Source organism: Gopherus evgoodei, chromosome 3, assembly GCF_007399415.2.
Source record: "Gopherus evgoodei ecotype Sinaloan lineage chromosome 3, rGopEvg1_v1.p, whole genome shotgun sequence".
NCBI classification, from domain to species: Eukaryota; Metazoa; Chordata; order Testudines; family Testudinidae; genus Gopherus; species Gopherus evgoodei.
In genome coordinates this window covers 223,075,664-223,102,454 of record NC_044324.1, presented here as the reverse complement: position 1 = coordinate 223,102,454, position 26,791 = coordinate 223,075,664, and the positions used below count along the sequence as shown (strand labels likewise).

Sequence of the window (26,791 nt, the reverse complement as noted above, 5' to 3'; positions counted from 1 at the left end):
CTTTAATCTTTAAACAATCTGGGACCAATTTTTGGAAGGTTTTCTGAATAAATGTAAAAGAATTTAAGAATTTATTTTTTTACTGCCCAGTGTATCTAAAGCAATTTCCAGAGTGCAATCAATACGTCAAAATGGCGGTTCTTACCCAGTGTAAGTTCAGTCTTCAGTTTGATAGTGGGAAGACTGGATTTCCATTCAAAAGTATTGGAGTAGGTACTCAGCGGTTTAGGTAGCCTTGATAGAAGTCTGCGAATTAAGCCCTCGTCCCAAGGGTTTTCAACAATGACTTCATGGAAGGGAGAGAGAATTTGTAGGCTGTATGTAAAATGTGAATAAATAGAGGAACACAAGTCTACAATCTAGTGATAAGCACGAAAAGATGGTTACTCGCCTTTGTAAAAGACGGTTACTCACCTTTGCAACTGTTGTTCTTCAAGATGTGTTGCTCATATCCATTCCAGTTAGGCGTGTGTGCGCCGCATGCACGTTCGTCGGAAGATTTTTACCCTAGAAACACTCGGTGGGTTGGCTGGGCGCCCCCTGGAGTGGCGCCGGATATATACTCCTGCCGACCCAATCGCCCCTCAGTTCCTTCTTGCCGGCTACTCCGACAGTGGGGAATGAGGGCGGGTTTGGAATGGATATGAGCAACACGTCTCGAAGAACAACAGTTACAAAGGTGAGTAAAAGACGGTTACTCACCTTTGTAACTGTTGTTCTTCGAGATGTGTTGCTCATATCCATTCCAGTTAGGTGTACGCGCCGCGCGTGCACATTCGTCGGAAAACTTTTACCCTAGCAACTCAGTGGGCCGGCAGGTCGCCCCCTAGAGTGGCGCCACCATGGCGCTCCATATATACTCCTGCCGGCCCACCCGCTCCTCAGTTCCTTCTTGCCGGCTACTCCGACAGTGGGGAAGGAGGGCGGGTGCGGAATGGATATGAGCAACACATCTCGAAGAACAACAGTTACAAAGGTGAGTAACCGTCTTTTCTTCTTCGAGTGATTGCTCATATCCATTCCAGTTAGGTGAATCCCAAGCCTTACAAAGGCGGTGGGGTCGGAGTGAAATGTGGCAGAATAAAACTGCCGAGCCAGAGGCTACAGCCTCTCTTGACTGCTGAACCAGGGCATACTGCGAAGCAAAGGTAAGGACCGAGGACCAATGGAGCTTCGCGACAGGTCTCGTGGGTAGAAACACGAGCCAGCAAGGCGGCAGATGAAGCCTGAGCCCTGGTAGAATGCACGGTGATGTGGCTTGGGGAACTATGAGCCAAATCATAACAAGTGGGGATGTCCGCCATCACCCAAGATGAGATCCTCTGAGAGGAAAACAAGCAAGCCCTCCCTTTGGCCCGCTACCGGGGCAGAGCTGGGGCGCCGTAGGCAATGATTCTGTCAGCACAATATAATGCGAGCACTCCACAGATGTCCAAGGAGTGCAACGGTTATGCCCATTGCGTTGAGCTGTGGGTAACATGAAAGGCCAAAACACTTTAGGGAGGAAAGCCGGGTGCGGTCATAACTGCACCTTGTCTTTGTGGAACCTTCGTAAGAGCTCTGATCTCAGAGACCCGTCTGGCCAAGACTAGGTTGAGGTCCCAGGGCGGGGCTGGGCGGCGCACCCGAGGGTGCAAGCGCTCCAAGCCCTTGAGGGACCTCGAACCCATAGAGCGTGGGACACTGAACGTCCATCTTAGCCTGCTGGAAGGTAGGGATGGCTGCTGAGAGTATCCTCAGCGATGATACCGCCAGATCCTGCCGCTGAAGGCCAGAGGCAGGCCAAATAGAGGGGATCGAGACCTCAGCAGGAGCAAGATCGAGCGTACTGCAGCTGTAAAGGAAATGCTTCCACCTGGCTCGGTACGTTGACCAGGTGGAAGGCTGCCTGTCACCCCGACTCAGGTACGCAGGAGCCACCGTGAGGCGAAGAGGCTGCAGGTCCGAGTGGCGAAGCCTGTCATTGCCCTGAGTGATGAGGTCTGGGCTGACAGGCCGAGCAACGTGGTATGTCAGTGCTGCCTGGACCACTCTGGAGTGATCATGATGATGCACGCTCTGCCCCTGCGGAGTTTGAGCAGGACGTAACGAACCAGTGGGAACAGTGGGAAGGCATAATGCAGTTGGCCGTTCCACGACATCAGGAATGCGTCCAAGATCGATTCCGAGGAGAGACCTTGGAAGGAGCAGAACACCTGGCATTTCCTGCTCTCGCGATGAGCGAACAGGTCTGTGTGAGGAACCATCTCCACTTCCGGAAAGCGGGACGCCTCACATGGGGCAGAGTGATCACTCGTAAGACAGGAAAAACCTGCTGAGTCAAAGAGTTAAGACGTTCCGAACGCCTGGGAGAAAGGACGTCGCCAGCTCCATCGAGTGGGCCATGCAAAAGACCCGGAAATGGATGGCCTCCTGACAAAAAAGGGGGAAGGACTATGTCCCCCCTGAATACTTATGAAGCACCTGGCCATTGAGTTGGCTGTAAACACCGAGATACAACGGCCTCGCAGCTGCCGCTGGAACCCCTGGCATGCCAGGCGGACTACTCTCATTTTTGGGGCATTAATGAGGAATGCCAGCTCCCTAGAAGACCGAAGGCCTTAAGCTCGGAGGTGACCATGAGCACTCGAGCAGAGAGATGATGCGTCCGCCGTCAGGGGCAGTGAGGGCTGGGGCGGATGAAACCGCATCCCTGTCCACACCAAGGAGGGAGTTAGCCACCACTCTAGGGAGCCTAAGGCGTTCGAGGGAACGGTGACTACCATGACAACTGGCTCCCTGTCCAAGCGGTACGCCGAGGTGGGCCGGACTTGGAGAGGACGGAGGCGGAGCTTGGCGTGTTTGGTTACAAACTTGCAGGCAACCATGGACCCAGGAGACTGAGACAAGAACGAGCTGAGGTCGTTGGGAAAGCCTTCAGACCTCAGATGATTGTTGCCATCGCCTAAAACCGCAGTTGTGATAAGCAGGCTCCGGCTAGGTAGGAGACCAAGATCGCCCCTAGGAAGCCCAACCTCTGCGTGGGAACCAGAGTGGATTGCTCTATAGTAATCATCAGGCCTTGAGCTGTGAATAAGACCGTGACGATGCCCACGGGCTGAGTGGTTTGTGTCTCAGAGTCTCTTCGGATAAGCGAATCGTCCCAATACGGAAAAACGCATATCCGACATAGCTACGGTAGGCGGCGACTATGGCCGTAAACCGGGAGTATTCACCGCTGGCTATAAAGCGGAGGCATCTCCCGTGCAGAGGGAAGATGGCATTGCGAAAGTACGCGTCCTTCCTATCCAGGGCGGCATAGTAGCCCCCAGGAGGCAAGGATGGAATAATGGTTCCCAGGGATACCATGCAGAACTTCAACCTTATCCCAAACCGGTTGAGTCCATGCAGGACCAGGGAGGTCTGAGACCTGTGTTCGAGTGGGGGACTAGGGCATAACGGGAGTAAAACCCCTAGCCCCTTTCGTCCGCTGAAGGGGGACAGGGCTGGAGCAATTTAAAGGTGGTACCTATGCTCCATCGTGCGCAGGACCCAGCGATCTGAAAGTAACTGGGGCCATGCCAGGAGAAAGCGGGATCAGGATCCCGTCCTGCGACTGGTACACCGCCCTCCGGCGAACCTTGGAAGGTCCGTCTTTTGTCCCAGTGGTAATTGCGAGGGACCTTGACTTTGGCTTTTTAGGGGGCCTGACTTTTGTCTGCGACCACCTTGGCCTTGCCGTTCTCCAGAGTTCTGCCTCTGGCTAGGCACAGAGTATGGCGGCTGGGGCCATAAAGGCCTGCGTTTGGTCGCTGGCGTATACATGCTGAGATGCATTAGGACCCTAATGTCCAGCAGGCTTCGCAGTCTGGGGCTGTCTGCCGCGAAGATGCCTTTACCAACAAAGGGTAAATTCTTTCCCCCGTCCTCCAAGACGGCAGCGAACTCCAGGTGGGAGGTTCGAGGGAGAAACTCCTCCACCCAGGTGCTATAATTATCGCAGCTAAGCAAGGCTTGTTGCTTTGCTACCCAGAGGTGCAGGGCCCCTGCAGAGTACACCTTGCATTCGCCAAGGCTCTTTCTGCTTCGGGGCTGGCGCCCGCTGGCCATCATATCAGGATCGTGGTCCTGAGCATAAAATCTGCGCATATGGGATGACACGGATGCGTGTCCGGACGGCCATGGAGGTACGAAAGAAGGCACGGGCCGAGTCTCTGACTCACTCGGACCTTGCCCAACTCGGCACCGGGGACCGACATCGGGAGGCGTATCGGTACCTGGAACGAGATCCAGACCCGCAACCAGAACGGTGTCGGGAGGTCGACCGAGATCTCGAGGCTCGGAGAAGAGCTACAGGAGTCAAGGTACCTGCCCCGGTGCCAGATGTCGGAACGGTGCCGATAGCGGGTCGGCGAACGGGATACCGACCGGTGCAGCGAGTGTGACCAGTACCGAGGAAAACAGCACCGGGACTGCCAGTGGTGTCCGGCGTGCCGACAGGACTTGGAGTGTCTGCGGGACCGTGATCATGAACGGTGCCGCTCTGCTGTACTGACAGGGGACAGTCCCTTGAAGAGACTGTATTACCCGTACCGGCGGTGCCCGGGTCAGGCAGCACTGACTCTGTCATGGCACTGAGAGCCCTCGCCGTTGGTAACATCTCCGGCGTGCAGGGAACAGCAGGCTCAACCACAGAGCGTACTGGGGAGCTGTCAGGCACCGGATTCGACGGCCCTCGTGGGGCCGGGATCCACGGTACCGAGGTCATCAGAGCTTCGGTAGGTGCCGGTGCCGGGCGAACCGAGCTAGATAAGCTGTCTGGCTGCGGTGCCGTCAGCACTGAAGCAGCGGGAGTAATACGCTCAACCACGGCGCGTGCCGGGGAGCCGTCGGGCACCGGATTCGATAGCCCTTGTGGGACTGGAATCGACGGTGCCGATGTTGTCGGTGCCTCAGAGGCTTCGGTTGGCATGGAAGCAGCCGGAGCAGGAGCTCAACCACGGCGCGTGCCGGGGAGCCGTCAGGCACCGGATTCTACGGCCCTTGCGGGACCGGGATCGACGGTGCCGACGTCATCGGTGCCGCAGCAGGTGTCGGTGCCGGGCGATCCGACTTAGACCAGCCCTCTGGCCGCGGTGCCGTTGGCACGGAAGCAGCCGGAGCATTAGCTCGACCACGGCGCGTGCCGGGGAGCCGTCAGGCACCGGATACTACGGCCCTTGTGGGACCGGGATCGACGGTGCCGACGTCATCGGTGCCGCAGCAGGTGTCGGTGCCGGGCGATCCGACGTAGACGAGCTCTCTGGCTGCGGTGCCGTTGGCACGGAAGCAGCAGGAGCAATACGCTCAACCACGGCGCGTGCCGGGGAGCCGTCAGGCACCGGATTCTACGGCCCTTGTGGGACCAGGATCGACGGTGCCGACGCCATCGGTGCCGCAGCAGGTGTCGGTGCCGGGTGATCCGACGTAGACGAGGCCTCTGGCTGCGGTGCCGCTGGCACGGAGCAGCAGGAGCAATACGCTCAACCACGGCGCGTGCCGGGGAGCCGTCAGGCACCGGATTCTACGGCCCTTGTGGGACCGGGATCGATGGTGCCGACGACATCGGTGCCGCAGCAGGTGTCGGTGCCGGGCGATCCGACGTAGACGAGCCCTCTGGCTGCGGTGCCGCTGGCACGGAAGCAGCAGGAGCAATACGCTCAACCACGGCGCGTGCCGGGGAGCCGTCAGGCACCGGATTCTACGGCCCTTGTGGGACCGGGATCAACGGTGACGACGTCATCGGTGCCGTAGCAGGTGTCGGCGCCGGGCGATTCGACTTAGACGAGCTCTCTGGCTGCGGTGCCGCTGGCACGGAAGCAGCAGGAGCAATACGCTCAACCACGGCGCGTGCCGGGGAGCCGTCAGGCACCGGATTCTACGGCCCTCGTGGGACCGGGATCGACGGTGCCGACGTCGGCGGTGCCGGGCGAGCCATCTTAGACGAGCTGTCTAGCTGTGGTGCAGCTGGCACAGAAGCAGCAGGAGCAGTAAGCTCTACCACGGCGCGAGCCGGGGAGCTGCCAGGCACCGGATTCCATGGTCCTGGGGGACTGGAATCGACGGAGCCGAAGTCATCGGTGCCTCTGCAGGTGACGGTGCCGGATAACGCAACTTAGGCGAGCTCTCTGGCTGCGATGCAGGTGGCACGGAAGCAGCGGGAGCAGGGGGCTCAACCACGGCGCGTGCCGGGGAGCCGCCAGGCACCAGCAGGAATCGTAGACTCTCTCGACCTCGGAAGAAGGGAGCGGTGCCGAGTCGACATCGGTGCCGGCGACGGTCGGTGCCGAAAGGCCTTGGTGGTACCGGCGGGGTCCGGTGCCGAGGAGGCGCTTCTGCCCGCCGCTTGAACATCGCTCGGCGCCCAAGGTGGAGGGGTAAGTGAAAGTCCCGCACCTTTTGTTCTCGGCTTAAAAGTCTTGCAAATGGGGCACTTATCTGTCAAGTGTGATTCCCTGAGGCACTTCAAACAGGAGTCATGTAGATCTCTCTTCAGCCGCGGCTTCTGGCAAGCCGGGCCCCTTTTAAAACCCATGCATGGCTCCGGCACTGGGCTCATGGAAGGGGCTACTTCCTGAACCCCGCTAACTAAACTAACCATGTTAGCAAAGAAAACACGTATAACCATACAAATATATATATAAAAGTGTTATAACTGCATAATTATATACGAGAAAACGAGTAGCTAGGGAAGTGGAGGTCAGCTAAGCCGCGCTCCACTGTTCCAACGACCGACACGGGCGGTAAGAAGGAACTGAGGAGCGGGTGGGCCGGCAGGAGTATATATGGAGCGCCATGGTGGCGCCACTCTAGGGGGCGACCTGCCGGCCCACTGAGTTGCTAGGGTAAAAGTTTTCCGACGAATGTGCACGCGCGGCGCGTACACCTAACTGGAATGGATATGAGCAATCACTCGAAGAAGAACTGTCTTTTCTTCTTCGAGTGATTGCTCATATCCATTCCAGTTAGGTGATTCCCAAGCCTTACCTAGGTGGTGGGGTTGGAGTGAGATGTGGCAGAATGCAAAACTGCTGAGCCAAAGGCTGCATCATCTCTAGACTGTTGAACCAGAGCATAATGCAAAACAAAGGTGCGGACTGAGGACCAGGCAGCTGCGTGACATATTTCCTGGATTGGTACATGAGCCAGAAAGGCAGCAGATGAAGCCTGAGCCCTGGTAGAATGTGCAGTGAGATGGCTCGAGGGAACATGAGCCAAGTCATAACAAGTGCGGATGCATGCCGTCACCCAAGAGGAGATCCTCTGAGAGGAGATAGGTAGGCCCTTCATTCGGTCTGCCACTGCGACGAAGAGTTGGGGCGATTTAGGAAAGGGGTTCGTCCGTTCGATATAAAATGCGAGCGCCCTACGGACATCTAGGGAGTGCAACTGTTCCTCCCGTTGCGATGAGTGCGGCTTCGGGAAGAAGACCGGAAGGAAGATGTCCTGATTGATATGGAAGGCCGATACCACTTTAGGGAGGAATGCTGGGTGTGGTCGCAACTGCACCTTGTCCTTGTGAAAGATAGAATACGGTGGGTCCACCGTGAGCGCACAAAGCTCGGAGACTCGTCTGGCCGATGTAAGGGCTACGAGGAAAACTCTCTTCCAGGACAGGTATAGCAGCGAGCAGGTTACTAACAGCTCGAATGGTGGAGACATAAGTCTGGTTAAGACCAGGTTGAGGTCCCAGGTAGGGACAGGGCGACATACTTGGGGGTATAGGCGCTCCAAGCCCTTGAGGAACCTGGAAACCATAGGTGTGAAAACACGGAGTGGCCACTCACCCCTGGGTGGAAGGTAGAAATGGCCGCCAAGTGCACCCTCAATGATGATACCACTAGGCCTTGCTGTTTGAGAGACCAGAGGTAGTCCAGGAGAGTAGGGATCGAGATCTCACTGGGAGTAACATTTTGCGTTTCGCACTAGCAGGAAAAACACTTCCACTTGGCCAGATACGAAGACCGAGTAGAAAGTTTCCTGCTATTCAGGAGTATTTGTTGTACTGAGGCAGAGCAGCGTAACTCTGACTGGCTCAACCATGCAGGAGCCATGCCGTGAGGTGAAGGGACTGCAGGTCTGGGAGGTGAAGTCTGCCGTGGTCCTGAGTTATGAGGTCTGGGAGAAGAGGCAGGGTAATTGGGCTGGCTATCGACAGGTCGAGCAACATGGTGTACCAGTGCTGCCCGGGCCACGCTGGGGCAATCATGATCAAGCGAGCTCTGTCCCTGTGGAGCTTTAGCAGGACCTTTGAACCAGCGGGAACGGTGGAAAGGCGTAAAGCAGTTGGCTCATCCACGGTATCAGGAAATCGTCCGAGATCGAGCCAGGGAAGGGACGTTGGAAGGAGCAGAACATCTGGCATTTCCTGTTCTCGCGGGAAGCGAAGGGGTCTATGCGGGGAAATCCCCACTTCCGGAAAACAGAATGAATAATGTCTGGACAGATCGACCACTCGTGAGAGAAGACGGTTACTCACCTTTGTAACTGTTGTTCTTCGAGATGTGTTGCTCATATCCATTCCAGTTAGGTGTACGCGCCGCGCGTGCACATTCGTCGGAAAACTTTTACCCTAGCAACTCGGTGGGCCGGCAGGTCGCCCCCTAGAGTGGCGCCACCATGGCGCTCCATATATACTCCTGCCGGCCCACCCGCTCCTCAGTTCCTTCTTGCCGGCTACTCCGACAGTGGGGAAGGAGGGCGGGTGCGGAATGGATATGAGCAACACATCTCGAAGAACAACAGTTACAAAGGTGAGTAACCGTCTTTTCTTCTTCGAGTGATTGCTCATATCCATTCCAGTTAGGTGAATCCCAAGCCTTACAAAGGCGGTGGGGTCGGAGTGAAATGTGGCAGAATAAAACTGCCGAGCCAGAGGCTACAGCCTCTCTTGACTGCTGAACCAGGGCATACTGCGAAGCAAAGGTAAGGACCGAGGACCAATGGAGCTTCGCGACAGGTCTCGTGGGTAGAAACACGAGCCAGCAAGGCGGCAGATGAAGCCTGAGCCCTGGTAGAATGCACGGTGATGTGGCTTGGGGAAATATGAGCCAAATCAGAACAAGTGGGGATGTCCGCCATCACCCAAGATGAGATCCTCTGAGAGGAAAACAAGCAAGCCCTCCCTTTGGCCCGCTACCGGGGCAGGGCTGGGGCACCTTAGGAAATGATTCTGTCAGCACAACATAATGCGAGCACTCCACAGATGTCCAAGGAGTGCAACGGTTATGCCCATTGCGTTGAGCTGTGGGTAACATGAAAGGCCAAAACACCTTAGGGAGGAAAGCCGGGTGCGGTCACAACTGCACCTTGTCTTTGTGGAACCTTCGTAAGAGCTCTGATCTCAGAGACCCGTCTGGCCAAGACTAGGTTGAGGCCCCAGGGCGGGGCTGGGCGGCGCACCCGAGGGTGCAAGCGCTCCAAGCCCTTGAGGGACCTCGAACCCATAGAGCGTGGGACACTGAACGTCCATCTTAGCCTGCTGGAAGGTAGGGACGGCTGCTGAGAGTATCCTCAGCGATGATACCGCCAGATCCTGCCGCTGAAGGCCAGAGGCAGGCCAAATAGAGGGGATCGAGACCTCAGCAGGAGCAAGATCGAGCGTACTGCAGCTGTAAAGGAAACGCTTCCACCTGGCTCGGTACGTTGACCAGGTGGAAGGCTGCCTGTCACCCCAACTCAGGTACGCAGGAGCCACCGTGAGGCGAAGAGGCTGCAGGTCCGAGTGACGAAGCCTGTCATTGCCCTGAGTGATGAGGTCTGGGCTGACAGGCCGAGCAACGTGGTATGTCAGTGCTGCCTGGACCACTCTGGAGTGATCATGATGACGCACGCTCCGCCCCTGCGGAATTTGAGCAGGACGTAACGAACCAGTGGGAACAGCGGGAAGGCATAATGCAGTTGGCCGTTCCACGGTATCAGGAATGCGTCCAAGATCGATTCCGAGGAGAGACCTTGGAAGGAGCAGAACACCTGGCATTTCCTGCACTCGCGGTGAGCGAACAGGTCTGTGTGAGGAACCATTTCCACCTCCGGAAAGCGGGACGCCTCACATGGGGCAGAGTGATGACTCGTAAGACAGGAAAGACCTGCTGAGTCAAAGAGATAAGACGTTCCGAACGCCTGGGAGAAAGGACGTCGCCAGCTCCATCGAGCGGGCCATGCAAAAGACCCGGAAATGGATGGCCTCCTGACAAAAAAGGGGGGAGGACTATGTCCCCCCTGAATGCTTATGAAGCACCTGGCCATTGTGTTGGCTGTAAACACCGAGATACAACGGCCTCGCAGCTGCCGCTGGAACCCCTGGCATGCCAGGCGGACTACTCTGATTTTTGGGGCATTAATGAGGAATGCCAGCTCCCTAGAAGACCGAAGGCCTTAAGCTCGGAGGTGACCATGAGCACTCGAGCAGAGAGATGATGCGTCCGCCGTCAGGGGCAGTGAGGGCTGGGGCGGATGAAACCGCATCCTGTCCACACCAAGGAGGGGGTTAGCCACCACTCTAGGGAGCCTAAGGCGTTCGAGGGAACGGTGACTACCATGACCATTGGCTCCCTGTCCAAGCGGTACGCCGAGGTGGGCCGGACTTGGAGAGGACGGAGGCGGAGCTTGGCGTGCTTGGTTACAAACTTACGGGCAACCATGGACCCAGGAGACTGAGACAAGAACGAGCTGAGGTCGTTGGGAAAGCCTTCAGACCTCAGATGATTGATGCCATCGCCTAAAACCGCAGTTGCGATAAGCAGGCTCCGGCTAGGTAGGAGACCAAGATAGCCCCTAGGAAGCCCAACCTCTGCGTGGGAACCAGAGTGGATTGCTCTATAGTAATCATCAGGCCTTGATCTGTGAATAAGACCGTGACGATGCCCACGGCTGAGTGGGTTGTGCGTCAGAGTCTCCTCGGATAAGCGAATCGTCCCAATACGGAAAAACGCATATCCGACATAGCTACGGTAGGCGGCGACTATGGCCGTAAACCGGGAGTATTCACCGCTGGCTATAAAGCGGAGGCATCTCCCGTGCGGAGGGAAGATGGCATTGCGAAAGTACGCGTCCTTCCTATCCAGGGCGGCATAGTAGCCCCCAGGAGGCAAGGATGGAATAATGGTTCCCAGGGATACCATGCAGAACTTTAACCTTATCCCAAACCGGTTGAGTCCATGCAGGACCAGGGAGGTCTGAGACCTGTGTTCGAGTGGGGGACTAGGGCATAACGGGAGTAAAACCCCTAGCCCCTTTCGTCCGCTGAAGGGGGACAGGGCTGGAGCAATTTAAAGGTGGTACCTATGCTCCATCGTGCGCAGGACCCAGCGATCTAAAAGTAACTGGGGCCATGCCAGGAGAAAGCGGGATCAGGACCCCATCCTGCGACTGGTACACCGCCCTCCGACGAACCTTGGAAGGTCCGTCTTTGGTCCCAGTGGTAATTGCGAGGGACCTCGACTCTGGCTTTTTAGGGGGCCTGACGTTTGTCTGCGACCACCTTGGCCTTGCCGTTTTCCAGAGTTCTGCCTCTGGCTAGGCACAGAGTATGGCGGCTGGGGCCATAAAGGCCTGCGTTTGGTCGCAAGCGTATACACGCTGAGACGCATTAGGACCCTATTGTCCAGCAGGCTTCGCAGTCTGGGGCTGTCTCTGCCGCGAAGATGCCTTTACCAACAAAGGGTAAATTCTTTCCCCCGTCCTCCAAGACGGCAGCGAACTCTAGGTGGGAGGTTCGAGGGAGAAACTCCTCCACCCAGGTGCTATAATTATCGCAGCTAAGCAAGGCTTGTTGCTTTGCTACCCAGAGGCGCAGGGCCCCTGCAGAGTACACCTTGCATTCGCCAAGGCTCTTTCTGCTTTGGGGCTGGCGCCCGCTGGCCATGATATCAGGATCGTGGTCCTGAGCATAAAATCTGCGCATATGGGATGACACGGATGCGTGTCCGGATGGCCATGGAGGTACTAAAAGAAGGCACGGGCCGAGTCTCTGACTCACTCGGACCTTGCCCAACTCGGCACCGGGGACCGGCATCGGGAGGCGTATCGGTACCTGGAACGAGATCCAGACCCGCAACCAGAACGGTGTCGGGAGGTCGACCGAGATCTCGAGGCTCGGAGAAGAGCTACAGGAGTCAAGGTACCTGCCCCGGTGCCAGATGTCGGAACGGTGCCGATAGCGGGTCGGCGAACGGGATACCGACCGGTGCAGCGAGTGTGACCAGTACCGAGGAAAACAGTACCGGGACTGCCAGTGGTGTCCGGCGTGCCGACAGGACTTGGAGCGTCTGCGGGACCGTGATCATGGACGGTGCCGCTCTGCTGTACTGACAGGGGACAGTCCCTTGAAGAGACTGTATTACCCGTACCGGCGGTGCCCGGGTCAGGCAGCACTGACTCTGTCATGGCACTGAGAGCCCTCGCCGTTGGTAACATCTCCGGCGTGCAGGGAACAGCAGGCTCAACCACAGTGCGTACTGGGGAGCTGTCAGGCACCGGATTCGACGGCCCTCGTGGGGCCGGGATCCACGGTACCGAGGTCATTAGAGCTTCGGTAGGTGCCGGTGCCAGGCGAACCGAGTTAGATAAGCTGACTGGCTGCGGTGCCGTCAGCACTGAAGCAGCGGGAGTAATACGCTCAACCACGGCGCGTGCCGGGGAGCCGTCGGGCACCGGATTCGATAGCCCTTGTGGGACTGGAATTGACGGTGCCGATAGAAGCAGCCGGAACAGGAGCTCAACCACGGCGCGTGCCTGGGAGCCGTCAGGCACCGGATTCTACGGCCCTTGCGGGACCGGGATCGACGGTGCCGACGTCATCGGTGCCGCAGCAGGTGTCGGTGCCGGGCGATCCGACTTAGACTAGCTCTCTGACCGCGGTGCCGTTGGCACGGAAGCAGCCGGAGCATTAGCTCGACCACGGCGCGTGCCGGGGAGCCGTCAGGCACCGGATACTACGGCCCTTGCGGGACCGGGATCGACGGTGCCGACGTCATCGGTGCCGCAGCAGGTGTCGGTGCCGGGCGATCCGACGTAGACGAGCTCTCTGGCTGCGGTGCCGTTGGCACGGAAGCAGCAGGAGCAATACGCTCAACCACGGCGCGTGCCGGGGAGCCGTCAGGCACCGGATTCTACGGCCCGTGTGGGACCGGGATCGACGGTGCCGACGCCATCGGTGCCGCAGCAGGTGTCGGTGCCGGGCGATCCGACGTAGACGAGCCCTCTGGCTGCGGTGCCGCTGGCACGGAAGCAGCAGGAGCAATACGCTCAACCACGGCGCGTGCCGGGGAGCCGTCAGGCACCGGATTCTACGGCCCTTGTGGGACCGGGATCGACGGTGACGACGTCATCGGTGCCGTAGCAGGTGTCAGCGCCGGGCGATCCGAGTAGACGAGCTCTCTGGCTGCGGTGCCGCTGGCACGGAAGCAGCAGGAGCAATACGCTCAACCACGGCGCGTGCCGGGGAGCCGTCAGGCACCGGATTCTACGGCCCTCGTGGGACCGGGATCGACGGTGCCGACGTCGTCGGTGCCGGGCGAGCCATCTTAGACGAGCTGTCTAGCTGTGGTGCAGCTGGCACAGAAGCAGCAGGAGCAGTAAGCTCTACCACGGCGCGAGCCGGGGAGCTGCCAGGCAGCGGATTCCCTGGTCCTGGGGGACTGGAATCGACGGAGCCGAAGTCATCGGTGCCTCTGCAGGTGACGGTGCCGGATAACGCAACTGAGGCGAGCTCTCTGGCTGCGATGCAGGTGGCACGGAAGTAGCGGGAGCAGGGGGCTCAACCACGGCGCGTGCTGGGGAGCCGCCAGGCACCAGCAGGAATCGTAGACTCTCTCGACCTCGGAAGAAGGGAGCGGTGCCGAGTCGACATCGGTGCCGGCGACGGTCGGTGCCGAAAGGCCTTGGTGGTACCGGCGGGGTCCGGTGCCGAGGAGGCGCTTCTGCCCGCCGCTTGAACATCGCTCGGCGCCCAAGGTGGAGGGGCAAGTGAAAGTCCCGCACCTTTTTGTTCTCGGCTTAAAAGCCTTGCAAATGGGGCACTTATCTGTCAAGTGTGATTCCCTGAGGCACTTCAACAGGAGTCATGTAGATCTCTCTTCGGCCGCGGCTTCTGGCAAGCCGGGCCCCTTTTAAAACCCGGTGAGCCATGCATGGCTCCGGCACTGGGCTCATGGAAGGGGCTACTTCCTGAACCCCGCTAACTAAACTAACCATACAAATATATATATAAAAGTGTTATAACTGCATAATTATATACGAGAAAACGAGTAGCTAGGGAAGTGGAGGTCAGCTAAGCCGCGCTCCACTGTTCCAACGACCGACACGGGCGGTAAGAAGGAACTGAGGAGCGGGTGGGCCGGCAGGAGTATATATGGAGCGCCATGGTGGCGCCACTCTAGGGGGCGACCTGCCGGCCCACCGAGTTGCTAGGGTAAAAGTTTTCCGACGAATGTGCACGCGCGGCGCGTACACCTAACTGGAATGGATATGAGCAATCACTCGAAGAAGAACGGAAGGATCTGCTGAGTCGATCCACCAGATGTTCGGAACCCCTGGGAGAAAGGACGCTACTAGGTCTATCGAGCGGGCTATACAAAAGTCCCAGAGTTGAATGGGTTCCTGACAAAGGGGGGAGGACCGTGTCCCCCCGTTTGTTTATGTAATACATGGCTGTTGTGTTGTCTGTGAACACTGAGACACAACAGCCTTGCAGATGCTGTTGAAACACCTGGCACGCAAGGCGGACTGCTCTCAACTCTCGGACATTGATGTGCAAGGCCAGCTCCTGAGAGAACCAAAGGCCTTGAGTGTGAAGATGTCCGAGGTGAGCACCCCAGCCAAGAGATGACGCATCCGTCGTCAGGGCGGATGGAACGGCATTCCTGCACACACCAGGGAGGGCGTCAACCACCAGTCGAGGGAGCCTAGGAGTCTCGGGGGAACCATGAGGATCCTGTCTATATTGTGTCTCCCCAGGTGGTATACTGAGGAGAGCCAACTTTGAAGGGGATGTAGGCGTAGCCTGGCGTGCTTGGTCACGAACGTGCAGGCAGCTATGTGACCCAGGAGGCCGAGACAAGTTCAAGCCGAAGTGGTTGGGAATTTTTGTAGGTCTTGTATAATCGATATCATTGGGTGAAACCGCGGCTGTGGTAAGCAGGCCCTGGCGAGATTGGAGTCCAGAACGGCCCCAATGAACTCTATTCCTTGTGTGGGAACCAGAGCAGATTTCTTCAGGTTGATCATCAGGCCTAGTTGGATGAATAGGTCCTTGACAATGCCCACGTGCCGCGTTACTTGGGTCTCGGAGGCCCCGCAAATGAGCCAATCGTCGAGATACGGGAAGATGTGTATGCATCGACGACGGAGGGAGGCGGTGACTACAGCCAAACACTTTGTGAACACTCTTGGGGCTGTGGAGAGGCCAAACAGAAGGACCATAAATTGGAAATGTTGACGGTTGACCCCAAACCTGAGGTACCGTCTGTGCGGAGGATAAATGGCGATGTAAAAATACGCATCCTTCATATCGAGGGCGGCATACCAGTCTCCAGGATCCAAGGATGGGATGATGGTCCCCAGGGATACCATGCAGAACTTCAACTTTATCAAGAACTTGTTGAGTCCCTGCAGGTCTAGAATTGGTCTGAGACCTCCCTTCGCCTTGGGGATTAGGAAACAGCGGGAGTAGAACCCCTTGCCCCTCAAGTCCTCCGGTACCTCCTCTATAGCTCCCATGGCAAGGAGTGTCCGTACCTCTTGCAAAAGGAATTGCTTGTGAGAGGGATCCCTGAGGGGGGTGGGGCGCGAAATAAACTGGAGGTGGTATCCAAATTCTACCGTGCGTAGGACCCAAAGATCTGAAGTTAGTTGGGTCCACACAGGGAGGAAAAGGGAGAGGCAGTTGTAAAAGGGAGGGGAAGGATCCTGGGAAACAACTGGCACGCCATCCTCGAGCATGCCTTCAAAAGTTTGGTTTGGGTCCCGTGGGTGGTTTGGAGGGACCCTGATTCTGACCCCCTTGGGGTCCAGACTGCCATCTGCGATTGCCTCGGCCGCGCCTTCTGCAGAAGTCCTGTCGTGACCTAGGCAGGGGGTAAGGGCGGTGAGGCTGGGGGCAGAAGGATCTGCACAGAGTCTGCGGTGTGTGCATCCCGAGCGAGCGCATGATCACCCTATTGTCCTTTAGGCTTTGCAGTCTAGGGTCAGAAAATAGGCCTTGGCCATCGAAGGGCAAGTCCTGTATGGTGTGTTGTAATTCAGGTGGAAGGCCTGACACCTGAAGCCATGATATTTGCCTCATGGCGATTCCTGAAGCCAGAGTCCTGGCTGCGGAGTCGGCTGCGTCCAGCAAGGCCTGGAGAGAAGTTCTCGCCACCTTCTTCCAAAAGGGCACTATCTCTTGGCAGGAGTCTTGGGGAACTAACTCCGTGAGTTTTCCAACCGCCGCCCAGGTGTTATAGTTGTACTGGCTAAGCAGGGCTTGCTGGTTTGCCACCCTGAGTTGGAAGCCCCCAGCAGAGTATACTTTGCAGCCCAATAAGTCCATGCGCCTAGCTTCTTTTGATTTTGGAGCAGGAGCTTGTTGGCCATGGTGCTCCCTTTTGTTGACTGATTGCACGACAAGGGAGCAGGTAGGAGGGTGCACGTACAGGTACTCGTACCCCTTAGAGGGCACCATGTACTTCCAGTCAACTCCCCTGGCCATGGGCGGAATAAAGGCTGGAGACTGCCAGATGGTACCGGCATTTGCCTGGATCGTACGAATGAATAGCAAGGCCACTCTTGTGGGGGTGTCAGCTGACAAAATATCCACCACAGGGTCCTCTATCTCTGGGACCTCCACCTGAAGATTCATATTCAGGGCCACGCGTCTCAGGAGGTCCTGATATGACCTCAGGTCAATTGGAGGAGGGCCCAAGGAGGATGTCCCCACCACCGCTTCATCTGGAGAGGAGGAAGAGGAAAGGCCAGGGACAAGAGGGTCCTGCATGGGCTCCTGTTCTTGGGCGACATCAGGCTCAGGTGGAACCTGAGAGTCTGTTGACTGAATGGGAGCTTCCTCCGTACCCGCAGGAGGAGGGTGGCTGACAGTCGCCTCCGGTACCCGGTGTTCCGATGGTACGGAGCGTCATGGCACTGGAGGTGCACCTTGGGCTTGGTGATATGCCCAAGGTGTCCAGAATGACCACTGATGAGGTCCTTGTTCTTGGGCCTGGGTCTCCTGGAAGACTCGGCTGGGCACATCTGAGTCATGGTCCTGTGCATAGGAAGCACTGTCCGCGTGAGATGACACAGATGTGAGTCGAGATGGCCACGGGGGAGCTGAAAAGCCCTGGGGAGGGTCTCCATCTCTAAACAACATCTCTCTGTGCGGCACCGGAGAGCAGTACTGGGCACCATACCAGTACCAAGAACGTGACCGGGACCTATGACCGGAGCGGTGCTGGGAGGTTGACCGGGATCTCGAAATTTGACGTCTGGAGAGGCTGTGAGAGGCACGATGCCGGAAGCTAGATTGGTGCTGAGAGTACCGGGCCGGCGAACGGGACGCTGAACGGTGCCGCAAGTGCGACCGGTACTGAGATGGAGAGCGGTGCCGGGACTGCGAGCAGCGTCGGGACCTGGATCGAGAGCGCCGGTGGGACCGCGATCGTGATCAGTGCCTCTCGGCGGTGCCGACAGAGGATGGCCTCAGCAGGGCAGGCTTGCCAATCGATTGTATAACCCGCACCGGCGGTGCTGGGGGTTGAGGCAGCACAGACTCCGTCAGCGCAATCAGCTCCCTCGCTGTGGAAAAGGTCTCCGGTGTGGAGGGAATAGTGAGCTCAACCACGGCATGCACCGGAAAGCTTTCAGGCACCAGATTTGATGGCCCTTGAGGGACCAGAATCGACAGTGCTGAAGCTGGCAGTGCCGTGGCAGGTGGCAGTGCCGGGTAGTCCGACTTAGGCAGGTGTTCTGACTGTGGTGCAGGCAGCACGGAAGCAGCTGGAGTCTTATGTTTCTTAACCCATAGGGAGAGGGAACGGTGCCGAGCAGACATCTGTGCCGGCGACGGTCGGTGCCAGGGGCCTTAGCGGTACCGGTGCGATCCGGTGCCGAAGAAGCACTCTCCCTGATGTGGACTGTCCGGCGTTTGGTGCCGAGGGCAGAGGAGTAAGAGCTGCCTCCATCAGGAGCTGTTTGAGACGAAAGTCCTGCTCTTTCTTCGTCCTTGGCTAAAAGGCCTTACAGATCCGGCACTTATCCAAGAGATGGCATTCCCCGAGGCACTTAAGACAGGAGTCGTGGGGATCTCCCGTTGGCATCGGCTTTTGGCAAGCCGAGCATGGTTTGAAGCCCGGTGAACCGGGCACGGGCCCCGGTACCGGGTGCGGGGAAGGGGCTAATCCCCAAACCACTCTCAACTATAAACACTAACTATATTATAGAACAAATAAAACTAACTACAACTATAGAAAATATAACTATATACACAAGAATTAGTAAGAGAATTACGAGTAGCTAGGGAAGTGGAGATCAGCTAAGACGGGCTCCAATGTTCCAACGACCGACACGGGCGGTAAGAAGGAACTGAAGGGCCGTTGGGTCGGCAGGGGTATACATCCGGCGCCATGGCGGCGCCACTCTAGGGGGCGACCCAACCGACCCACCGAGTGTTGCTAGGGTAAAAATCTTCCGACGAACGTGCATGCGGCGCGCGCACACCTAATTGGAATCGATATGAGCAAGCCCTTGAAGAAGAATGACAGATTATCCTTACCATGAACCCTTATGTATGTCCTGGCGTTGACGATCCAAGATTTGGCTGAGTGGGTGAAACAGTTTAATAAAAGGAATATAAAAGCTACTGTTACCTGAAAACACAGGCATTAATAAAGCCAAACCTTTGGATCTGATCTGACAGAGGAGCTGAGAGAATCCCCAGGTTCCAATAAATTCAGTGGAGTTGAGGGCACTCAGCACCTCACAAGATGCAGGAAATATGCAGCCTTATCCCACCACATGCTGTTGGATCACTACTCATAAGCAACACTTTTTAGAGAAATTGCAAGACATTTCATAGATTCATAGTTGCTTGCTTCAGACCAACTGCACATTGGAAGGAAAATATACAGCTACCTAAATCCGAGCTTTAACCGAGGAATGATACTGTTGACCCTTAGTACCTGGAGCTTTAACATTCTGGTGTATCCTGTCCTCTGCACATACGAGAATCTGTGGAGTACTGACGGACTCTTTACATGCAGTTAGCACTGTTTCCTCATCTGAATATCCCCTGGCTGCTTGCAAAGTCTCCAACATAGCCTTCTCAGCAGCTAGCTGTTGGTTTAACACTAGTGAAGCAGCTGCAGAGGGTGCATTTCCTGGCAGAGATCCTTGTTCTGGGCTCTGCTCCAAAACTGGGCTACATATTTAAACACAAAAAACATGAAGTTACTTGCCAGTAATGAATTGGCCCTCCCGATGTCCAAAAAAATGATAAAAACATGTAAAGCAATAAACTTATGTTTGCATTTGTTTGCCCCAAGGTCAATAATGGCATGTATCTGTATTCCTTTAAATTAATGTCACTATATTTTTGTATGGTCTTGAAAAAAATTATGTGAAACAAATCCTCACGCTTCAGGGCTTGAGTCAACTACTTTAATGCCTAGGGTTCAGGAGAACTTTCCCAATGGGCAGGGCCCCTATGTACTCTAATTCCCTAGCCACAGATTCCATCCCTTGCTGCAGAGCTGCGGTCCAGAATATCTGCTTCCATTTAAAACAAACAAGAATCACGTATCCAGATGCAAGGACAACCCCAGACAACGAAGGACAGCATATTCATACTGAAAGAGAAAAAAAGCAAGAGCTTTTGCAAGATGCTCCTCTGCCATCCACAGGGTTCCCCATGTAGCTATTTGGGATAATAGTGTTGTGCGGAAGCCCTAATTAACTGCCCCAAAAGGCTTTAATATACAGTTGAAATTTTGCCTAGTGCTGCTTCATGTCCTTCCAGAATGTAGAGAGTAGCTAAAGTCAAATCTCTGAAAACCCAGGAAATAAAGTTAAGGTATATACATGCTACCTCTGTAATGCAACCTTCCCTGCCTTCTTCGAGCAATGCCCCACCACAACACGTACTAGCAAGCACTCAACATTTACAAATAATACAGAACACTGACCTACAGTGCTCCCTTCCCAGTGTCCAGCACTTGCTTTGTCAAGGCAAAACTTTGGTTTATTTCAGGTACAGCAGAGAGGAATGACCTGCACCTGGCCTACACTCAAACACGGAGCGTAGCCCAAGCCACTCCCAATTTGCTAAATGGTGCCACCCCTTCACATTTACCTTGAGAATTCAAGAGATATTGCCTTCACTCTCCTCTCACCAACACCTGAAGATCGTTACAATATGCCTACAGATTACCAACAATCCCCATTGCAAGAAGACATCCTTCTGCACCTCTGACAACTACAGAGACATACCTGACCTTTCAATGGGCTTGCCTGTCCTACAGTACCCTCTGGCCACGTATAGCTCTGCAGCGGCCCTGCCTCTGTTTCCCAGCTCCACAAAAGCTTTATTTTTGTCCATTAATACCCCTTCTTCCCAGGGCCTAATTTATTGGCATAAAACACAAAATAATGCTCACCCCTGGGGCTTGTCTCTTCTCCCCCTTGAGTCTGGTCTCAGGATCTCTTCTTGGCCTTGGCAGGCTACTCTCAGCCCTTCCTGGCTGGAATCTTTTCTACTCCCATGGAGTCTGCTCTCCCAGGCCCTCAGCCTTCTGGCTCTCCAACCCAAACTTTCTCCCATGCTCAAAGGTCTTACAATAGACCTGTGTGACTCCCACTCTCAGCAGTTCTAGAATCTTCTCCAGCTGCTTCCTTTAGGACCCCTTCAGCAGTTCCTTAATTAATCCTTTCCGTTACCTCAGATGACCCAGGCTCAGAGACTTGGTGCTGCAAGGTTGGGGTTTTTTTTGCAGTGTAGACGTACCTTCAGTTACTCAGATATTTTGCTGACCAAATGCATTTCACTCTTTGGCAGGTCAGTTTGGGTCAGCCCATGTTCCAGTTCCCAACTTTACCCTCATAATTTCTGAAATATTGCTATGCCAAAGGGTAGTGGGTACTGTGCACTAACTTAGATCAATTCCCGGTGGGCAATATTAATTTGAGAAGGATTAGAGTGAGTTTGAGCCACAGGTGTGCACAAAAAGAAACATTGTGTGCACAGGATTTTGATAATATGATTTTCAGGGAGCTTTCTCTCTCTAGCCCTAAGCTTAACTAATCCTACCCAGGCCCCTCATGAGGCACAGCAAAATGTTGAGCCAATCAGAGTAAGCATATGGATTCCAGAGCATGTAGAGAAATGCATCTGTGAGACAGCAGGTCTCCATTAACTATGGAAGAGGTGCCAAATCTGATATCATTCAAGAAGTCTTCACATAGGCATTTGAAATCCCAAACATCTGAACAAGTCATACTCTACCTTAGCTTCTTGGGTTTGGACGCCTCCATGTACTGCTCCTCAGAAGAATCCAGAACCATCTTACCCTCATTGTTGTGGACTGCATTTTCTGAAGAAAAGTGCATGACAAGTTTGTCCCACTGCTAAAGAGCAGTTTGTGAACTAGAAGTATTTAGCATAACTCAGCACAAATATTTGCTATGGATTGTGTGATTAGTTAGCAAGAAGTTCATTGGAGATTTTAGCAAATTTTGAGACAGAAGTACTGGAACATATTAACCTATTCAGCAAAACAGTGAAAACTCCCAACCCAATGTTTTTCTCCTAGACTTCAATGAGTTCTGAGCAAAAAGCTGAAATTCAAGTCATTCATTTACATGACTAACTTTAGCTGTCCAGGATTGATGATTGTGGCCTACGTGCACTAGAAGTCACTGTTGAACATTTCATTTTAAAATGTTGCTGTGGATGGCATTAGAGTCCCAGAATGCTGACTGCACACTGAATCAGAGAAGCTTTTCAAATAGGCACTGAACCCATTCTGAAAAGTGTTCTGCTTCTGCTCTTGCAGTAACAAATACAAGCCCAAGGGTCTAAGTTTTCTTCATTCCTAAAGTTAAAAAGTGAGAGGAACACTTCTTCTCTATTACTTAGCACAGAAAAGACGGTTACTCACCTTTGTAACTGTTGTTCTTCGAGATGTGTTGCTCACATCCATTCCAGTTAGGTGTGCGCGCCGCGCGTGCACGTTCGTCGGAAACTTTTTACCCTAGCAACTCCAGTGGGCCGGCAGGTCGCCCCCTGGAGTGGCGCCGCCATGGCGCCCAATATATATCCCTGCCGGCCCGCCCGCTCCTCAGTTCCTTCTTGCCGGCTACTCCGACAGTGGGGAAGGAGGGCGGGTGTGGAATGGATGTGAGCAACACATCTCGAAGAACAACAGTTACAAAGGTGAGTAACCGTCTTTTCTTCTTCGAGTGATTGCTCACATCCATTCCAGTTAGGTGACTCCCAAGCCATACCTAGGCGGTGGGGTCGGAGTGAGAAGTCGCGGCACGGAGCACTGCCGTTCCGAAGGCCGCATCCTCTCTCGACTGCTGTACCAGGGCGTAGTGGGAAGCAAAGGTGTGGACCGATGACCAGGTCGCTGCCCGACAGATTTCCTGGATGGGCACACGGGCGAGGAAAGCTAGCGACGACGCCTGCGCCCTGGTAGAATGCGCAGTCACACGGCCCGTAGGGACATGGGCCAAGTCATAACAGGTCCTGATGCAGGACGTAACCCACGAGGATAACCTCTGGGAGGAGATAGGAAGCCCTTTCATACGGTCCGCTACCGCCACGAAAAGCTGGGGGGATTTGCGGAAGGGTTTGGTCCTCTCTATGTAGAACGCGAGAGCTCTACGGACATCCAGCGAGTGGAGCTGCTGCTCCCTGCCTGAGGAGTGAGGTTTGGGGAAAAAAACCGGGAGGAAAATCTCTTGGTTGACGTGGAAGGCTGAGACCACCTTGGGTAGAAAGGCAGGGTGTGGTCTAAGCTGTACCTTGTCTTTGTGGAAGACCGTATATGGGGGGTCTACCACAAGGGCTCGGAGTTCCGACACCCGTCTAGCCGAGGTGATGGCCACTAGAAAGGCAGCCTTCCAAGAGAGGTAAAGCAGGGAGCAAGTAGCTAACGGCTCAAAGGGGGGCCCCATGAGCCGGGACAACACCAGGTTAAGATCCCAGGTTGGAGCAGGGGGACGGACGTTAGGGAATAACCGTTCCAGCCCTTTAAGAAATCTCGACACCGTCGGGTGAGAAAAAACGGAGCGACCGTCCGCACCCGGGTGAAAGGTGGAGATAGCTGCCAGATGGACTCGCAACGACGATAAGGCCAGACCTTGCCCTTTGAGGGACCAAACATAGTCTAAGATTTCGGATACCGAAACTTCCATAGGGCGGAGATTTCTCTCTACGCACCAACAGGAGAAGCGTTTCCATTTTGCCGAATATGTGGCTCTTGTGGATGGTTTCCTGCTGCCCAAGAGCACCTCTCTCACAGGCGTGGAGCAGCGCAGCTCGGAACCAGTTAGCCACACAGGAGCCACGCCGCTAGGTGCAGCGACTGCAGGTCTGGGTGACAGAGAGACCCGTGGTCCTGGGTAATCAGGTCCGGATGAAGGGGCAGGGGAACTGGGTCGGCTACGGCCAAGTCTAGCAGCATGGTGTACCAGTGCTGTCTGGGCCATGCCGGGGCCACCATGATCACACGAGCCCTGTCTCTGCGCACCTTCAGGAGGACCTTGTGAACCAGAGGGAACGGAGGAAACGCATAGTACAGGTGGGTCGACCACTGGATGAGGAAGGCATCCGCTATCGACCCCGGCTCCCTGCCCTGAAAGGAGCAGAACGCTTGGCACTTCCTGTTCACCTTGGACGCAAAGAGGTCCACCCGGGGATAACCCCACCTCCAGAAAATGGAGAGAGCGACGTCCGGGCGAAGGGACCACTCGTGTGACAGGAAGGATCTGCTCAATCGATCCGCCAGCGTGTTCCGCACTCCGGGAAGGAAGGAAGCCCTGAGGTGAATGGAGTGGGCTACGCAAAAGTCCCAAAGTCGTATCGCCTCGAGGCACAGGGAGGAGGACCTGGTGCCGCCCTGCTTGTTGATATAATACATGGTCGTCGTGTTGTCCGTGAACACGGCTACACAACGACCCTGAAGCTGATGACAAAACGTTTGGCAAGCAAGGCGGACCGCTCTCAACTCCCTCATGTTGATGTGTAGCCCCACCTCCTCCTGGGACCATAGGCCCTGCGTCCGCAGGGTCCCTAGGTGGGCCCCCCAGCCTAGATCTGAGGCATCCGTTGTCAGGGATACCGAGGGCTGAGACGGGTGAAAGGGAAGACCCGCACACAATACGGACTGGTCCAACCACCAGCCGAGGGAATCTAAGACCTTCTGGGGGACTGTGATTAACATGTCTAGCGGTTGCCTTGGCCTGTAATGACTGATAAGCCACAGCTGGAGAGGCCTCATGCGGAGCCGAGCGTAGTCGGTCACAAAAGTGCACGCCGCCATGTGGCCTAACAGGGTTAGACATGACCTCACTGACGTCAACGGGGCTGACCGCAAGCGTTGAACGATCGCCGCCATGGTCTGGAACCGCTGCCGAGGCAGCGAGGCCCTGCCCACAGTGGCGTCCAGGACGGCCCCGATAAATTCCACCTTCTGAGTGGGCCTCAGGGTGGACTTGTCTGTGTTTATCAAGAGGCCCAGACTCGCAAACATGCCGGTGATCACGCGGACATGGCTGTACACCTGCTGTTCCGACGTGCCCCGAATCAACCAGTCGTCCAGATAAGGGAACACGTGGACACGGTTGCGCCGAAGATGCGCCACGACAACTGCCATGCATTTTGTAAACACCCTCGGGGCCGTGGACAGGCCAAACGGGAGGACCGCAAATTGATAATGACGAGCCCCCACAACGAAGCGGAGGAAGCGTCTGTGGCGTGGCCAAATGGCAACGTGGAAATACGCGTCCTGCATGTCGAGGGCGGCGTACCAGTCTCCCGGATCCAGGGATGGAATGATGGTCCCCAGGGATACCATGCGGAACTTCAACTTCACGAGGTATTTGTTGAGCTCTCGCAGGTCGAGGATAGGCCTGAGGCCCCCCTTGGCCTTGGGGATCAGAAAATAGCGGGAATAAAACCCCTTGCCTTTCTCGTTTTCGGGAACCGCCTCTATAGCTCCTTTGCTGAGGAGCGTCCGCACCTCCTGCCGAAGGAATTGCTCGTGAGAGGGGTCCCTGAAGAGGGACGAGGAAGGAGGGCGGGAAGGAGGAAACGAAACAAACTGCAGGCGGTACCCCGTCTGCACCACGCTTAAGACCCAGCGGTCCGATGTTATTTGGGACCACGCCGGGAGGAAAAACGAAAGGCGGTTGGAAAACGGGGGGGAAGGATCCATAGGGGAAACTGTTACTGCGCCCTCGAGCGCACCTTCAAAATGAAGGCTTAGGACCAGGCGGGGGTTTTGAGGAGCCTTGGTTCTGCCCCCCTTGGTTCCCCGACTGCCTGCGCCTCCCGTTCCTGCCGCGGCGCCTGTAAAGGTCCTGCCGCTGGCGGAACTGGGAAAACGGCCGACGGTGCTGCTGTTGTTGCGGCCTAAAGGGTCTACGCTGTGTCACGGGGGTGTGCATCCCGAGGGACCGCGCAATGACCCGGTTGTCCTTTAAACTCTTAAGTCTGGGGTCTGTCTTATCGGAAAACAGGCCCTGGCCTTCGAAAGGAAGGTCCTGTATCGTGTGCTGGAGCTCTGGCGGAAGGCCGGAAACCTGCAGCCAGGAGATGCGACGCATCGTAACTCCTGACGCGAGGGTACGGGCAGCCGAGTCCGCAGCGTCCAAGGAGGCTTGTAAGGCCGTGCGCGCGACCTTCTTGCCTTCGTCCAGGATGGCCGTAAACTCTTGGCGAGCATCCTGTGGCAGCAGCTCCTTAAATTTGTCCACTGCCACCCAGGAGTTAAAGGCGTATCTGCTCAGCAGGGCCTGCTGGTTAGAGACCCTGAGCTGCAGCGCCCCAGCCGAATACACCTTACGGCCAAGGAGGTCCATCCGCCTGGCTTCTCTGGATTTGGGGGCCGGAGCCTCCTGGCCGTGACGCTCCCTATCGTTCACCGATTGCACTACCAGTGAACCGGGAGTCGGGTGAACATGTAAATATTCGTACCCCTTAGAAGGGGCCATGTACTTCCTCTCGACTCCTTTTGCTGTCGGAGGGATGGAGGCCGGGGACTGCCAGATAGTATTGGCATTGGCCTGGATGGTCCGTATGAACGGCAGGGCGACCCTGGTGGGAGCATCGGAAGAGAGGATGGTGACAATTGGGTCCTCTATCTCCGAGACCTCCTCTGCTTGCAGACTCAGGTTTTGAGCCAATCGCCTGAGGAGGTCCTGGTGCGCCCTGAGATCCAGCGGGGGGGGACTGTTGGAGGAGGTACCCGCCACCGCCTCATCCGGGGAGGAGGATGATGAGACCCCAGGCACAATAGTGTCCAACTGAGGGTCTTCCTCAGCCCTCGCCTCTGTCTCCGGAGCCACAGCGGAGTCCTGCTGTTTGGACCCTTCGTCCCCTTCCGGGGAGGGAGGGGGGCGAGACAAAGAGGCTTCAGGGGCCCTACGCTCCGCAGTCGCCGGCCTAGCAGGGAGCTGCTGGGGGCCCTGGGCCTGATGGTACGCCCAGGGTGTCCAGAATCCCCACTGTTGTGGGCCTTGGTCCTGCAGCGGCGGATCAGCAAACAGCGCCGCCTGCCGGTCGGTGCCCAGCGCATAG

The 26,791-nt window shown here is 56.0% G+C and overlaps 1 protein-coding gene across 2 annotated transcripts in view; it reads right to left on the bottom strand.

The window, feature by feature from the left end:
- Positions 1-26,791, bottom strand: part of BUB1 (BUB1 mitotic checkpoint serine/threonine kinase) — a 74,148-nt gene that overhangs the window by 13,440 nt on the left and 33,917 nt on the right. For both annotated transcript variants that reach the window (XM_030558221.1, XM_030558222.1), the window contains 3 exons: positions 21,491-21,578; positions 19,173-19,411; positions 146-286 (listed from right to left, as the gene is read on the bottom strand). In XM_030558221.1, the coding sequence (XP_030414081.1) occupies positions 146-286; positions 19,173-19,411; positions 21,491-21,578 (468 nt within the window). The remainder of the gene's footprint in view (positions 1-145; positions 287-19,172; positions 19,412-21,490; positions 21,579-26,791) is intronic.